At 43.6% G+C, this 15,003-nt stretch overlaps 1 protein-coding gene across 5 annotated transcripts; it reads left to right on the plus strand.

Moving 5' to 3' along the window:
* The first annotated feature begins 350 nt into the window (after positions 1-350).
* LOC139421193 (reticulophagy regulator 3-like) lies at positions 351-14,758 on the plus strand. Of its 5 annotated transcripts, none has more exons than XM_071171830.1 (10): positions 351-465; positions 2,988-3,264; positions 6,254-6,360; positions 6,721-6,751; positions 6,862-6,988; positions 7,127-7,211; positions 7,791-7,928; positions 8,079-8,158; positions 8,477-8,609; positions 12,436-14,758. In XM_071171830.1, exons 2-10 carry the CDS (start codon positions 3,020-3,022, stop codon positions 13,002-13,004), a joined length of 1,515 nt encoding a protein of 504 aa, XP_071027931.1. In that variant the 5' UTR covers positions 351-465; positions 2,988-3,019; the 3' UTR covers positions 13,005-14,758. The 5 variants fall into 5 exon arrangements, with proteins under 5 accessions (XP_071027931.1, XP_071027930.1, XP_071027933.1 ...); XM_071171829.1 differs by having other exon boundaries at positions 378-514; XM_071171832.1 differs by lacking the exon at positions 351-465 and adding an exon at positions 495-1,928.
* Positions 14,759-15,003: the final 245 nt, after the last annotated feature.

The raw sequence follows: 15,003 nt of genomic DNA on the forward strand, positions 1-15,003 counted from the left end.
CTCAGCCTTTTTTGCAGTAAATTTTTAAATGGCAGCTTGTTTTGGGTGGAACTGTTATAAGGCTTTGCCTTTTGAGTATGTTTTTGAGTTGTCATGTGTTTTTTTAGAAAGTTTTTGTAGAAATCAGCCTTACAATACAGGCAGTATGCCCGTGTATCATCTCCAATAAAAGGCTTCAACCAGCTTTTGAATTCAGGGTTTGATTCCCACTCCTTTCTGTATTTTTGAGTGTACAGTTTAGACTGAGACATGATGAGCTAGCCAGCTAGATGTTTAGCTTCTGTCACAGAGAGGCACACACACAGTGGACAAGGTGAGTAAGTGACTGAGGCTGTGTGAATCAAATGCAGTGATTTATTTTAGATCCCGCATGCGCGATTCATTTGCAGTCTGGACGCGGAGGGGTGAACATCTCCTGCTCTGACTGCAGCTTGGAGGGACTGCTACGCGAGGACTGGGCCGCCTGTGAGTGCTTAGGGACTGGGGTGGGGCCCACCGCAGCTCGTTGAGAAGAGTAAGAACGACACGTGCTTTCATTTCAGAGTCTCCAATAACACCAGAAAAGTCGCTAGATGTGTCGCTAGAGGGGTCTGAATACTCGCTAAATATAGCGACAAAGTCGCTAAATTGGCAACACTGCGTGACGGAAGATCAGGATAAAGATGAGTCTGTGACGGAATGAGGGCAATTTTTTTGAAAAAGTGGACCCTTGCGGTTTGGCTGATCCATTTGTGGTTTCAGTGTGGGTGAAAACAGAGTTGGTTGCTGTGGAATCGGTGAGGGTAACCAAAAGTGGTCTGTTGATAATTGTTTGTGTTTCTGTTGGTCAGAGGGAGCAAGCGCTCGGTGTTAAATGAATGGGGACAAGAGATGTGAATTGTTTTACTCTCAATAAAAGGGCTCAATTGAAAGGAGTGATTACTAAAGTAGCCGTAAATGTGAAAGTTGACCAACTGAAGGGGATGTTTGCTTGGTGTGAATCAGACCGGGTGGCGTGAGTGGTGAAACAGTAGAGCCGTTGTCTGTTGTTTTGATGTTGAGTCTTTGCCCGACAAAGTGATGTTAGGATATGTTAAAATCCATTTCGTTGTTACAGGTGTCAAGCTTATGGGCATGTTGTAGGAGTGAGGTTCCTAGGTGTGAGAATTATGCAGAAGGACACGAGGGAAAGGAATGTGTAGCATTGGGGGAAAGTAGTGCTATGTGTTAATTGTAGGGGTGCCCATGGGACTGGGGATCAGACATGTCTGCTGTGAGAAAGGCAGGTTGAGGTTTCCAGGGTAGTGTAGAGGACACTGAGGCAGTGAAGAAAGTTTAGGAAGATGGGGCCAAAGGGGATGGATCCTGAGATGAGTAGTGTTGTTACTAGTAGATCTGTACCAGTACAGAGGGATAGACCAATACGTGATATGTTTCAGTAAGATTGCATGTTTAGCTTTTATTGCAATGGTTATCAACTGTACTGGAGGGATGGAACGTACGTTGCAGAAAAGTAAGGTTGTGGTGGCACAAAGAGGTATTTGGGTGTACCAGGCTTGACGTCAGAAGAGTTACAGGGTGTGTTGAGTGGTGGTGTCCAGTCCTTTCAGACTTTTTGGCCTGAGGTAGGACTAGATAGATTTAAATAGCGTAGTAGGGTGGTGGATTTTTTTGTGTTTGGTTAGATGGTAACGGTATTTGTTTGTTTGTTTTTTTATTCTCAAGCAAGGTTTAGTGGAGTTTTACTCCCTTCTAGTAGGTGGCGGTAATGCAACATTTATTGGATGCCAACCTCCGTTAAACCTCATCAAAGAATACGTATGTATGTTATTTACGATGAGCAGTTCCCCACATTTAGGGGAATTATGCGTTTTCAACAGGGGATTAAGGGTGTAATCATTAGTCCAAACAATTGCAAAACGAAACGAGTTTCTATTGGACAAATTCAGGTAGGTCCCGCCCACTTCGTTCCGTTTGCTTCCGGTACGAACAAAAACTGCACTGACATTATTATCCTTATGACGTTACTCGTAATAATACAACTTCTTCATTTACGTGGCATCTGAATTGTTGCAGAATACAAACTGCTCCATTTGGGTTTTCTATACATCTTCTAAATTGTATCGAAATTATTTTAGCTATTTACAAATGTATTTTAAAAGCAACTTCAGTTATAACTTATTCATTCATGAAGATCTAGCTGTAATTATAGAATATGAGGCATACTGCATGCATGATTTCATTGCAACTGCTGTATAGTGTGATGTCTGATAGTAAAGTGTAAATACAGGATATTTTAAACAATTGACTGATTTATATATGACCTCAATATAGGTTATTGAAATGTCATTCACATACTTTGGTCCGCAACCTGTCTGTCCACAGCTAAATCCACTATAAACGACAAGTACTGTTGCTGTTGCTTCTGATTGGTGAGCCAGTTGACAACGATTATTTTTTTTGTAAAAAAAGTGTTTCAATTAGCTAGGTTTAGGGCAACGCCATATTGTCAATACCACATAATTTTCTGCAATAGTGTCAAAGTAGGTGTCCCTTTTGTGTGCTATTTTACAAATAATTGATATATGTTCTAGTCATAGTTGGTAAAGATATCGATAGCATCGTGCAGTTGCTTTGCTAGCTAACGTTAGCTACAGTGCACTATTATTAGTATTAATTTAGCACACATAGCTAGCTTGCCAAATACAGCTAGCTTTTTGGCTAGTTAGCTAACAAAATACTTAGCCAGGTGAAACGACACTGCGTGGAGAATTTGACTAGATACAGGAATGTTAGCGTATTTTTGTTAACTGACAAGTTCGTTCTGGCAGGGACTTTTGACAGTTACTGTAGCTTTGTTTGAGAGTGACAAGATAGCTGACTTGTTATCGTCTTCTAGTCGGATAAAAGCGGGTTCGGTTGTTCTGAAGTGGAAGTGGGAGACACGATCTGGGACACGACACTTTCTTTAGTTGGCTCCATATTTATACCGAGGTGTTATTTTACAGGGTTATTTAATAATCAACATTTAACGTGAGAGATGGCGCACACGGAAGGACTGGAAAATGCAATGGGAGAGTGTTCAGGAAAACAGGGCTCGACTCTTGGCCTGAGAAGTCGACCATGCTCCAGCGAAAGAGATGGCCAGGTCCGCGTTGTTAAAGCCTCGCTTCAGAAGAGACTCGGACCTTACGAGCCGGTGTTGACCTACCTACAGTCCGTTCTGGTGTGGGAAAGGCCGTTTCAGAGTGTGCTACTCTTCACAGTGGTCAACGTTGTGTTCTGGTAAGTTTTAGAGAAATTATAAATGGTATACAGTAATGACAAGCATATTTGTACAATGTATAATTCATGCCTTACATAAATCATATCCAAGTACAGTAATCATATCTACTGTACCATCAGAAGCTTTTGCACAACGAAAACGTCTCCCATCAATTTAAGATGAGACAGATGGCTCACAAGAGCTGCTATTAATAGACCACTAAAGCACGACTGTGCTTCTGTAGGTGGCATTAGAAACACTATCTACTCTGGGGGTTGACATTATCTTTCAATGGAAATAGGCCTAGTATGTTGAATCTGCAACTACTCTAGTTAAGCCTATATGTCAAATGTCTACAAGGAGTGTAAAACAGAATCTGTGAAATGAATTAGTGATGTGATGATAGTAAAAGTCCTATAAGGCTATGTCCCCCTACAGAGACAATGTACTTTGTATTACAGAGTCAATATCCTAAATGTGCCATTGCAAACAGCCACCATGTCACCAATCAATCGATGTCAAGAAGTCAGCCAGCTGTGGTGAACAAATAGTCTATATAGGCCCAGAGTGATACATCGTAATGCATGAAATGACACAAGTCACGTGTATTTTGGGTGAGAAGTGTACAGGAAGTAAGCCCACCCTAACAGTACCAGTACTGGTTTGTGGTATAGGAATTGGATAATTCTGTTGTGTGTTAGTTTGCACACAATCAATAGACATGATTACCAATGGGTATGTGTGTACTTTTTACTAAAACAGAGGTCCCTAAGAAATGGGGGTCAGGGTTTTGTTTCCTTCTGAATGTGTTATCTATCTCAGTACTACTAATAAGAAGCTGTATGCCATGCATTATCAGCCAATAGTTCTCTAATATTTAATGATGTAGGCTATCAGCAACATTTCACTCTGCTGTTATTGTGGCCACTAAATGTCTTTTAGATGTGTTAAACCAACTGGCAATGGAGCCACGTGTAATAGCTGCCACCTAGTTATCTATTTTGGGGCCAGTTGTTTGCATAGCTAGATTACATAGTCCTGAATTCCAACACAGGTTTTGAAACCAATCTGTAGGCTACTCTAGGCTTGATTTAATTTGTACCTTTTTATTTTACCAGACAGATCAATTAAGAACAAATACATGTTTTTTTGTTACATGCTTTGTAAACAACAGGTGTGTACTTATGGGCCCTTCCCAACAATGCAGAGACAAAAAAAAGATAAATAATAGAAAAGTAAAACACGTAAAATTAATAATACATACGCAATGAGTAACGATAACTTGGCTATGCACAAGGGGTCCCAGTACAGAGTCGATGTGCAGGTAATTTAGGTAGATATGTACATATAACTAGGAATAAAGTGGCAGGGAGTAAACAGTAGCAGCAGCGTATGTGAAAAACTTAGTGCAAAAAGGGTCAGTGCAGATAACCAAATGGCTATCCGGACTAACTATTAGCAGACTAGCAGTCTTATGGCTTGGGGGTAGAAGCTGTTCAGGGTCCAGTTGGTTCCAAACTTGGTGCATCGGTACCACTTGCCGTGCAATCGCAGTCTATCACTTGGGTGGCTGGAGTCTTTGACAATTTTTAAGGCCTTCCTCTGACACCGCCTGGTATAGAGGTCCTGGATGGTAGGGAGCTCGGCCCCAGTAATGTACTGGGCCGTTTGCACTACACTCTGTAGCCCCTAACGGTCGGATGCCAAGCAATTGCCATACTAACCGGTGATGCAGCCAGTCAAGATGCTTTCAATGGTGCAGCTGTAGAACATTTTGAGGATTTGAGGGCCCATGCCAAATCATTGTTGTGCCCTCTTCATGACTGTGTTGGTCTGCTTGAACCATGATAGATCCTTTGTGATTTGAACACTGAGGAACTTGAAGCTCTCGACCCGGTCCACTACAGCCCCTTCGATGTGAATGGGGGTGTGCTCGGATCTCCGTTTCTTGTCGTCCACGATTAGCTCCTTTGACTTGCTGACGTTGAGAGGTTGTTGTCCTGGTTCCACACTGCCAGTTCTCTGACCTGCTCCCTATAGGCGGTCTCATCGTTATCGGTGATCCGGCCTACCACGATCGTGTCATCAGCAAACGTAATGAGGGTGTTGGAGTCGTGTGCGGCCACACAGTAATGGGTGAACAGGGAGTACAGGAGGTGACTAAGCACGCACCCCTGAGGGACCCCCGTGTTGAGGTTCAGTGTGGCGGATGTGTTGTTGCCTACTACCTGGGGGTGTCCCATCAGGAGGGAGACGTTCAGTCCCAGGGTCCTTAGCTTAGGGATGCGCTTGGAGGGCACTGGTGTTGACCATGTAGCTGTAGTCAATGAGCAGCATGCTCACATAGGTGTTCCTTTTGCCCAAGTGGGAAAGGGCAGTGTGGTGTGCAATAGAGAGTGTGAGATCTGTTTGGGTGATATGCGAATTGGAGTGGGTCAAGGGTGTCTGGGATGATTGTGTTGATGTGAGCCGTGACCAGCCTTTTAAAATAATTTAATGGGTACAGATTGTGAGCTCTATGGGGTGATAATCATTTAGACAGGTTACCTTGACGTTCTTTGGCACAGGGACTATGGTGGTCTGCATGTAGATATTACAAAATCTTATTTACAATGCTGGCCTGTAAATGGGAAAGAGTATGTTTGCCTCTTGGTGAGCTTGAAGTGAATGCAGTTCTAAACTTTTGTCTTCATTTGAACTAATGTCTAGATTGTCTGCTGTCAGTCTGACAACATTTTACTCAGGAGGTGACAAACGCAGGAAACGCCTGTATTCAAAGTAAAGATCAAAGTCACATGTACACACAAACTATCACCACAATATTTGTCAGCCTTTTCCGTCATATTCAGTCAGCAACCCACCTTTGTCAGTAACCGAGGCACCACACACAGAAACCCGACTCTGTGCGTAACTGCCACTTGCGCGGGAGTCCACGGGGTGTGTTTGTGACATCTTAAACAAAAGGAAACGTCAGCTGTTCTGAAGCTGATCTTAGTGTTTCTGTTCCAGGTTCTTTGCCCTGACCTCGCTGCGCCTGCTCTTCCTGCTGTGCTCTGGCCTGGTTGTATTCATCTGCGTTGACAGCTGGAGGAACAAGATCTGGCCTGAGATCAGAGGTGAGGAGGATAGAGTAAATTTATTTCTGGGTAGTCTGCCTTATTCTGCACCCAACGCCTCATGCCCCACTGTGTCTTGGTCTGTCCCTGTTGAGTACCTCTGCCCAACTGTGTTAATTACACCTGACTTGGTTCTTAGATCCAGTCCCTTATTCCCCAGTGTCATACTACCCTTGGTGTGAATACCCTACTGGCCCTGGTCTGTACTATTCATTAGACCCTGTATAATGAATGATATCCTTTGTCATGCCTGTCCTCATTTAAACTCATGTGGTGTAGAGTGTCCAAGTGTAGTGCATTTAGTGATGTGGATTGTTGCTAAATGCAGGTGTTAAGTGCATTTTCTGTCTCTTCCCACAGTTAAAAAACCTGATGAGTCTGAAAATGAAAGGTAGGCCTACTTCTTAAAAATATACAATTTGTATCCTATCGTCACACTCTGGTTAGGCAGTGGTTACCGACAGAGGATGCCACTGATGTTGTTGTACTTCTATCTTGCAGCTGGGGCCTGGTGCAGCCAGGGGTGCTCAGTGTTCCAGAGCTGTGTCACCACATTGCTGAGGTCTGGGTCTCTGGGCTGGCCTTCACATCCAGCCTGGTGCAGTTCAAACGCCACAACCCTGGCAAGGTGAGGCCTTGGCACTCCCCTTGTACTAGTATGGAGGGTTTCCTATATAAACCCTAATACAATGTATTGTCTACTCTCAGCCTACTGTGAACATACAACTAATCAGTAACTTGACCAGTTGAACTCTGTTGTGTCTAGTTCTGCCTCCTGACCTGTGCCCTCTTGACCTGTCTGGTCATGGTTGGACGGTACATTCCTGGACTGGTGCTCTCTTACTCTGCAGGTGAGTACAGTGAGAGACAACCCACCTACCCCACCCTCCTGTTTCCCAAACACCATCCCCATTCAGAGCTCCCTAATGGTGGGAAGCTGGCTGCCTTTGTTAAAAATGCATTGCTGGTGAAACCAGATCCGTGTCACCGGCACCAGGGTTCTGTCTGTGAGGTGATTACCTCCTGGCTGGGCTGGGCTGAGGCAGGCAGGGAGGGAATCAGGAAGAGGGGGAAGCAGGAATGGCGGGAGGTCAGGCTGAGACATGCCTAATCCCAACACCTCTAACCAATGTAGAGTGACCGATCTACCCAAGATCAGGGAGGCCTTGCCAGGGCCCTCTGACGTACTTAATAATCTCTTGGCTGCTAGAGCTCCCACTCTTTGTTTCGTTCTCCGTTGAATGGCGAGATTAGTTGGGCTGAAGCCCATGGGTGTGTCTGGGCTGAGGAGAGCAGCTCGGAGGCTGGGGATTTGGTGAGCGAGAGCCTAATAGCACAGATGAATGCAGCCATAGTTCTTTTGTCTTTTTTTTGTTTGTTTATGCCCAGTGATGTTTCCACTAACATTAAGCCATTCTCTCTTGTCCCAGTGCTGGTTGTTCTGCTGTGCCCCCTGGCAGCGTACCACCGAGTGTGGCAGCGTGTGTGCATGAAGCTGGAGCCGGCCCTGCAGTGGCTGGACTTCAGCGTTCGTGGGTATATGATGTCAAAGCCCATCGACAACCAGTGTGAGTACAGTGTGTCTATTTGTTGCATTGGCATCGATACAGTTTGCATGGACAAACCTAAATCAGTGTATCTCCTTCTACCTTGACTGGATCAAGGGAGTAACTCAGTCATTGTAACCTGTGGCCTGTGTTTGCATGTTTGCTCTGCAGTCCTCCGCAAGCCAATTCGGGGTGCAGCATCCGGTGATGCCAGTGACAGTGAGGAGGAGCTTGCTGCATTCTGCCCGACGGTAATTCACCTGATATAGTTCGCATGCAGTCCAAAAGCATAGTCAGGTTGTCATCTATCTGACTGTTATGGTTATTGAAATGGGCCTACTTGTTTCCTGTGTTGGTTATTACTCCGTTAGATGGCCAGGGGTGGCATATGTAGCTTAAGACTGCAGCTGGTCTCAGATTTACAATAACCTGACCCCTTTAGAGATATAAATAGCAGGCCCTCCCAGTCATATCAGGTCACATCATCTGTGACATATGGACTACATTCAAGAGGAAACATATTATATTATGAATGACTAACACGGTTCAATGTCTTTCCTCTCTTTCAGTTTGACGATGCTATAGTGGCAAAAGAACTTGCGATGACGGACTCTGAGCACTCTGACGCTGAGGTCTCGTACACAGACAATGGGACCTTTAATCTGTCCCGTGGCCAGACTCCTCTCACAGAGGGCTCAGAAGGTACAGTACGCACCCACCCGCTGAGTCTGCACCTCCAGGCACACATACTCTGGAGTCACGAGAATTAGAGCCAGATCCAATGTAGCTAATAGGGATGTGCATCTTTCCCTTTCAAGATGATTGGATACGTATCTAGATACATGGGCTATGATACAGGAACGATACGTTTTAGTTTGACACTTTGTTTTTGATTAGAGAACGAATTGCTGCAGTTCGACGCAAACATACATTTTCCGTTCTAATTTAAAATCAGCTGCTGATGGAGATCATGAGGCATCTCTGGGCTTGATCTGTCTGAGCTGGTGTGTGTGTGCAGTGCATTCGAGAAGTATTCAGACCCCTTGATTTTGTTACGTTACTGCCTTATTCTAAAATGTATCAAATAGGTTTTTCCCCTCATCAATCTATACACAATACCTCATAATGACAAAGCAAAAAATTGTCCCGAAGCCATTCCTGTGTTGTCTTGGCTGTGTGCTTAGGGTTCTTGTCCTGTTGGAAGGTGAATCTTCGCCCCAGTCTGAGGTCCTGAGAGCTCCTGTGCAGGTTTTTATCAAGGTTCTCGCTCTACTTTGTTCCGTTTATCTTTTCCTCAATCCTGACTAGTCTCCCAGTCCCTGCCGCTGAAGAACATCCCCAAAGCATGATGCTGCCACCACCATGCTTCACCGTAAGGATGGTGCCAGGTTTCCTACCGACGTGACGTTTGGTATTCAGACCAAAGACTTTCATCAGACCAGATAATCTTGATTCACATGGTTCGAGAGTCCTTTAGGTACCTTTTGGCAAACTCCAAGGGGGCTGTCATGTGCCTTTTACCAAGGAGTGGCTTCTGTCGGGCCACTCTACCATAAAGGCCTGCTTGGTCACCTACCTGATCAATTCCCTTCTCCCCCGATTGCTCAGTTTGGCCGGGTGGCCAGCTCTAGCAAAAGTCTTGGTGGTTCCAAACTTCTTCCATTTAAGAATGATGGAGGCCACTGTTCTTGGGGACCTTCAATGCTGCAGAAATGTTTTGGTACCCGTCCACAGATCTTTGCCTCAACACAATCCTGTCTCGGGGGTCTACGCACAGTTCCTTCGACCTCATGGCTTGGTTTTTACTCTGATATGCATGGTCAACTGTGAGACCTTGTATAGATAGGCACACACCTTTCTAAATCATGAGCCCCACAAGCTTTTTTTGTGTGCCTGTTTTGCATGTTATTTTGGCATTAATACGTGTCACATATCAGTTTGCAAACAATCGTTGCGTTAATAAAGCCACATGCAAGCATGGTATCTTTTTGTCTTTCTTGAGTAAGGCAGCTCCAAAATGCAGGTATTTCCGCCTAGCTCAGTGCAGCCAGTGGAAAATACGGAGCGTAGGGGTTGGTAATGTGATTGGCTCAGTGTTCTATCACTCATGGGGACACTACGTCACCGCAAGCTCTACGGGTATAGCTCGAACATTCAAGACCCTTGGGTTCTGCCATGGTTACTTTAGAAATGCCTATCCAAGAAGGCTCAAGGTCATTTGCCACAGATAAAATCACGTTATATCTACAGTAGCTTTGATTGGACTGATCATGTCAACATCCTACTTTCAAAATCTTAGCAAGTTAGCAGTCAGCATGAGTCAAGTCGACCAGCTACTGGCAAATCCTTTTCAATATCCATGTCATATGAAGAGAAATGTATAGATAAAATGTATCAGTGCTCCTTGGCCATTGGACATAAACATTACACAACAATGAGTGGCTTGGAAGGAATCAGTGGCTAACTTCAAGAATTGCAAAGCAATCACTAGCCTGGCCGTCAGTGGAGTGGGTATGTGGTCCAAGTCTGGATTTAAGGGTCTCTTTTCCAAGCTTAAAAGGATAAACATTCAACATTGGCCGTGCTGTCAATCCAGCATGACTTTGGCTGCGCTCAAAACAACTGGAAAATCTGAACTGGGAAATCTCAGACTTCAGTGAGTTCAAGACAACTGGGAACTCTGGGGGTGAAAAATGAGCTCCGACTGGGAAAATACGCTTTGAACGGTCATCCAACTTGGAATTGCAAGTCGGGAACTTGGACCCCTTTCTAGAGCTCCGACCTGAAGATCACTAACGTCATCTTGATTCTACCTTGTTTTTTTCCTGAGTTCCCAGTTGGCTTGAAAGCACCATAAATCCAGAGAATGCTAGACTTTGACAAAATTTGTCCACGAAGAACCACCTGTTTTAAGTGAGCACAACAAAGTGAGTCCAAAAATGTATTGTGTGCTGCTGCATAAATTATGTAATATGGCAGGAAGATATGTATACTGTAGCTAAGAAAGTAATACTAAGTGTATGTTGTGTAGTAAGCTGTTAGTAGCCCATGTGCCTCATCCTAACAATTTGTTCCTTTCTCTCCCTCATAATTTCGCCTACTGTTCTGACTTGGTGGTGCACATGTAGTCTATAGCCTGTTTTAGAGAAATGTAATCATCTAATATTGTAAGATCTTTAATTGTCTACTTATATGCCCCCTTTATTTATCCTGCGATTCTGACTTGGTGTACATGGAGAATACTGTAAAAACGGCCCATGTTCTGAATTATGTCGCTGTACATTTCAAAAGTGCCGAACAAATAGTTATATTGACTATGTCCGTCCTAGCTTGCTCACTAATGTCTTAGTCAAAATTACGGATTGCCTCTTATCTGCTCGTCGTCCCCTTATGCCATAGTTTGTACCTCTCAATTGTCAGTAGAAACCACATTTGTTTAAGCAAGTCAGCCATATCAGCTATGTTTTTTTAAAGGCAGTAAATGAAGCTGAATGAACTGTTTCACTGCCAGACAAGGCCCTGCTGATAGCCAGGTGTGGTATGGTGTTGGGATTTACATGCTAAAATCGCCACTGGAAGCATCTCAAGGATGATCAATGGAAACAGGATGCACCTGAGCTCAATTGTCAGTCTCATAGCAAAGGGTCTGAATACTTAAAAAAAAAAAAAAAATGTAATTTTTTTTTTACATTTCACAAAAATTCTAAACATGTTTTTGCTTTGTCATTATAGGGTATTGTGTGTAGATTGAGGAAACATGTGTTTTTATCAATTTTAGAATAAGGCTGTTAAGTAACAGTGTGGAAAAAGTCAAGGCGTCTGAATACTTTCCGAATGTTTATGGTGTATACTATGTAGGCATCTGATCTGAGCCATAAGGGAGACTGGTCATCTACTACCCCACACTCAAATTATAGGGGGGAGGGGAGAGGGGAGAATATAGCCTCTGTTTTATCCCCCACTTTGCTTCTGAAATCACGGTCACTCACTAATTAACTTTTCATTTTTGCAGATGAAATGTTTGATTTATTAATGTGCCAATATTTATTGTTTACAAATTGGCTATGACATAGCCAATGAACACAACTTTGGATTTCACCCCCATCTCAAAATCAAATGACCTTTTTGAAGTTTAGGGAGCTTTTATTCCGGTTAAACAATTTGACAGTGCATGTAAAACCCAATTTTCAACATTGCATAGATAACCTATGTTATTGTTGTCACTCAACTAACGAAGCCTAATATCGCGCAAGCCATTTTAGCTTTTGAATGCTGAAGGTGCTGCGCAGATGTGCAAGATCACAAACAGACTGTTGTGCTTGCGCAGGTCAGCGCGCGAAGCAGTCGTATGTTAAACATTTGAATCGGAGACCGATGCGTATCTGTGAATTGTATCTAAGATTAGAGCCTGTTTTGTGGCATGACTGCCTACTCTGGTAAGACATGTTGTGCAGGGGGATTGTCTGTGTTTTTAAATTACAAATGACATTCCAACATCTTGAACCCATTCTTCTCCGTTCATCCTCAGATTTTGATAGACACAGTGACAATGAGGAGTCGTTTGCACGAGACCTCAATGACTTCCCCTCCATCAACCCAGACGCCACCCTGATGGACGACGACGACGACTCCTGCATCGGGCTGCCCAGCCTGGGTCTTCGGTCTGGGCGGACTGGCCCCCGAACCACGGCCGAGCTGCTGGATGTGGAATCCCACCTGGACTCTGACCAGGACGACCTGGACGAGGAGCTCTCCTTCGGCGGCCTCCCCCCTGCTTCTGACTTCCTCGGAGGTGACCTGGCTGGAATCATCGCTAGCAACATGATTCAGGCGGCATTGGCTGGTGCCATGCAGCCTCGTCCCCCTGCCGCCCGCAGAGAGAGGGTGGGGCCCACCAGAGCAGGGGCCCATAGGGGCTTCCGCAAGCAGTCTAGCTCGGAGCTGGACACGGACTTGGACGGAGAGGACTTTGAGATGCTGGACCAGTCGGAGCTGAACCAGATGGATTCCTTTGGGGGTGCAGGAGGACGGGGAGGAGGGCAGGGTGGGGGACAGGGGTCCAACTTCCTCTCCAACCTACTGGGGAAACCACAGTGAGGCGCCTCTACCTGTGCATAACAATCAAACTAAGTATTTGTGTGTGATTGAGTGATTGGAATGTTTATGGATTGTTTTGACTGCGTGTATGTGTGAGTCATTTAATCGTAGGATCCAGCAGCCAGGCTCCTGATTGGCCTCAGTTGATATCACTGTGAAGTACTTCTGATTTCTATCTCACTTTTCAATTTCTTCCTTTAGTCTGTAGCTTGTATGTGTAAGCCACCATCATCCAGAAAGTCTTCTTTTGCAGGCTGAGCAATAGGAAACGCAATGTAAAAAAAATCCATCTGTTTTTGAAACAGCATTACAGAACCACTTCTCTGTCCTGTCATCCAGTATGCCCGAGTGAGTAATACGTTTTTTTTAAGTCGACCACTAGGTAGTATACACATTTCCTAAAATGCTAGACACACAGGGCTATTTAATATGGGACCAAGTATGACATTCCTGTTGATTAGTGAAGTTTTACTACAGCAATGACCTTGTTTTGAATTGTTTTAGCAATATCTGACTGGTACTCTTTTAGTAAAAACCACTGCTTTAATTTTAAGACACTCATTCTCTATTAGAAACTTAAGTAAATATTAATGGTGATATTTTTTTAGATCATTCTTGATTGAGACATTAATTTGTTTCAAGTCTGAAATCATTGTTTTAAAGAAAGGGGATTGGCATTTTAGTTATGTGTTTTACTGTCTTCCCCCCCGAATGTTTCTTCCCAAACCATTGGTCCTGTTTTGTTTGCTGTACTTCTGGGTAGATCCGTGAACGTAGGGTTGCCTCCTGTGTTCTCCATGTGTCTTGAATGAGCAGTCATGGGTTATTTAGATCTTTTTGTCTTTGTCATCACAATAAGTCACTTTATCAAGTTAACCTGCTCCTTGTATCCCTTCTCTCGTGGCATTCCCAATCCCTATCACCATCTTCACTCATTTTTGCTGATCCTTCTCAGAGGAGAATCTGTAGAATAGACATGCATATATGTAAGAAGTACAGAATATAAACCTTTTAGTTTAACCTCTAAATTCATGCATGAACCACATTTTGTAAACGTCTTAAGAAAATCATCAGGAAAACGTGTTTACATTGATGGGTGAACAAAATGCTGGTATACAAAACTCAACCTGATTAGCCTTTTTTTTAAAGTGTGAATATGTAATATTGTCTTTTAAAAACTAGGGTTCAGTAAATGTTAGCCTATTTCTTTTATTTTTTTTGTGCAGGTCAGCATGATTAACCTGCGATGGGCAAACAAGCTCCTGCTGCTTTTGTCTTTTTCATGGACACAATCTAATAAATAGGAGTGGTGATTCTTGGTCAATGAAACTGAAATGACCCGCAGATGGGTTTTGCTGAAGTAGCTGGATCAAACAATCAGAAAGAGACAATGCTGGTTTATATATATCTGTGACAAATTGCCCAATAATGCTATTTGTGTTGTATACAAAATCATGACTGTGGGATTACTTACAATAGAACTTCTAGATCCCCTGACCATGGACATGGCCCAGAAAACAATCTGTCTGATCTGAAAAGGTTTGGGATTTTAATTAAAAAGAGTGAATGTACATGACTTGTTTTGGACCACTTTAGTTTAAATAGGGCTTGTTGCAGTATCGGTTCATGAAGATGGCCAGGCAATTCTTCATCCTTAGTATTATGTTCTATAAATGTGTTCAAGTAGTTTTTTTTTCTCTCTCTGACATTGGTTTTGATGTGCAAATCTTATTAAATATGAAGTCTGGATTAAATGTTTCTTTTGTTATTTATAAACAATGCAATATTCCATAGATCCAAAATCACAATTTTGACATCCTTTTGGTCCACTAGCCAGTGTTGCTAGTAGATAAAAAATTGTTTTTTAAAGTTTTCACTTGGGACTCTCTTTACCGACATTTGGCTGGTTGTTGGCGCTTATTTCATGCACTACTCGAGAGTCCATACATACTCAAGCTGTCCCAGGGCTGTCTTGCACAGAGGCGGAGGGTGACGAAAA

The sequence above is a fragment of the Oncorhynchus clarkii genome, chromosome 12 (genome assembly GCF_045791955.1).
Source record: "Oncorhynchus clarkii lewisi isolate Uvic-CL-2024 chromosome 12, UVic_Ocla_1.0, whole genome shotgun sequence".
In the NCBI taxonomy this organism is placed as follows: domain Eukaryota; kingdom Metazoa; phylum Chordata; class Actinopteri; order Salmoniformes; family Salmonidae; genus Oncorhynchus; species Oncorhynchus clarkii.

Coding starts and splice junctions, on each gene's coding strand:
- LOC139421193 (XM_071171830.1), top strand. CDS start 3,020: ATGGCGCACACGGAAGGACTGGAAAATGCAATGGGAGAGTGTTCAGGA. Junction 3,265..6,253: donor GTGGTCAACGTTGTGTTCTG/GTAAGTTTTAGA, acceptor TTTCTGTTCCAG/GTTCTTTGCCCTGACCTCGC. Junction 7,929..8,078: donor AAAGCCCATCGACAACCAGT/GTGAGTACAGTG, acceptor TTTGCTCTGCAG/TCCTCCGCAAGCCAATTCGG.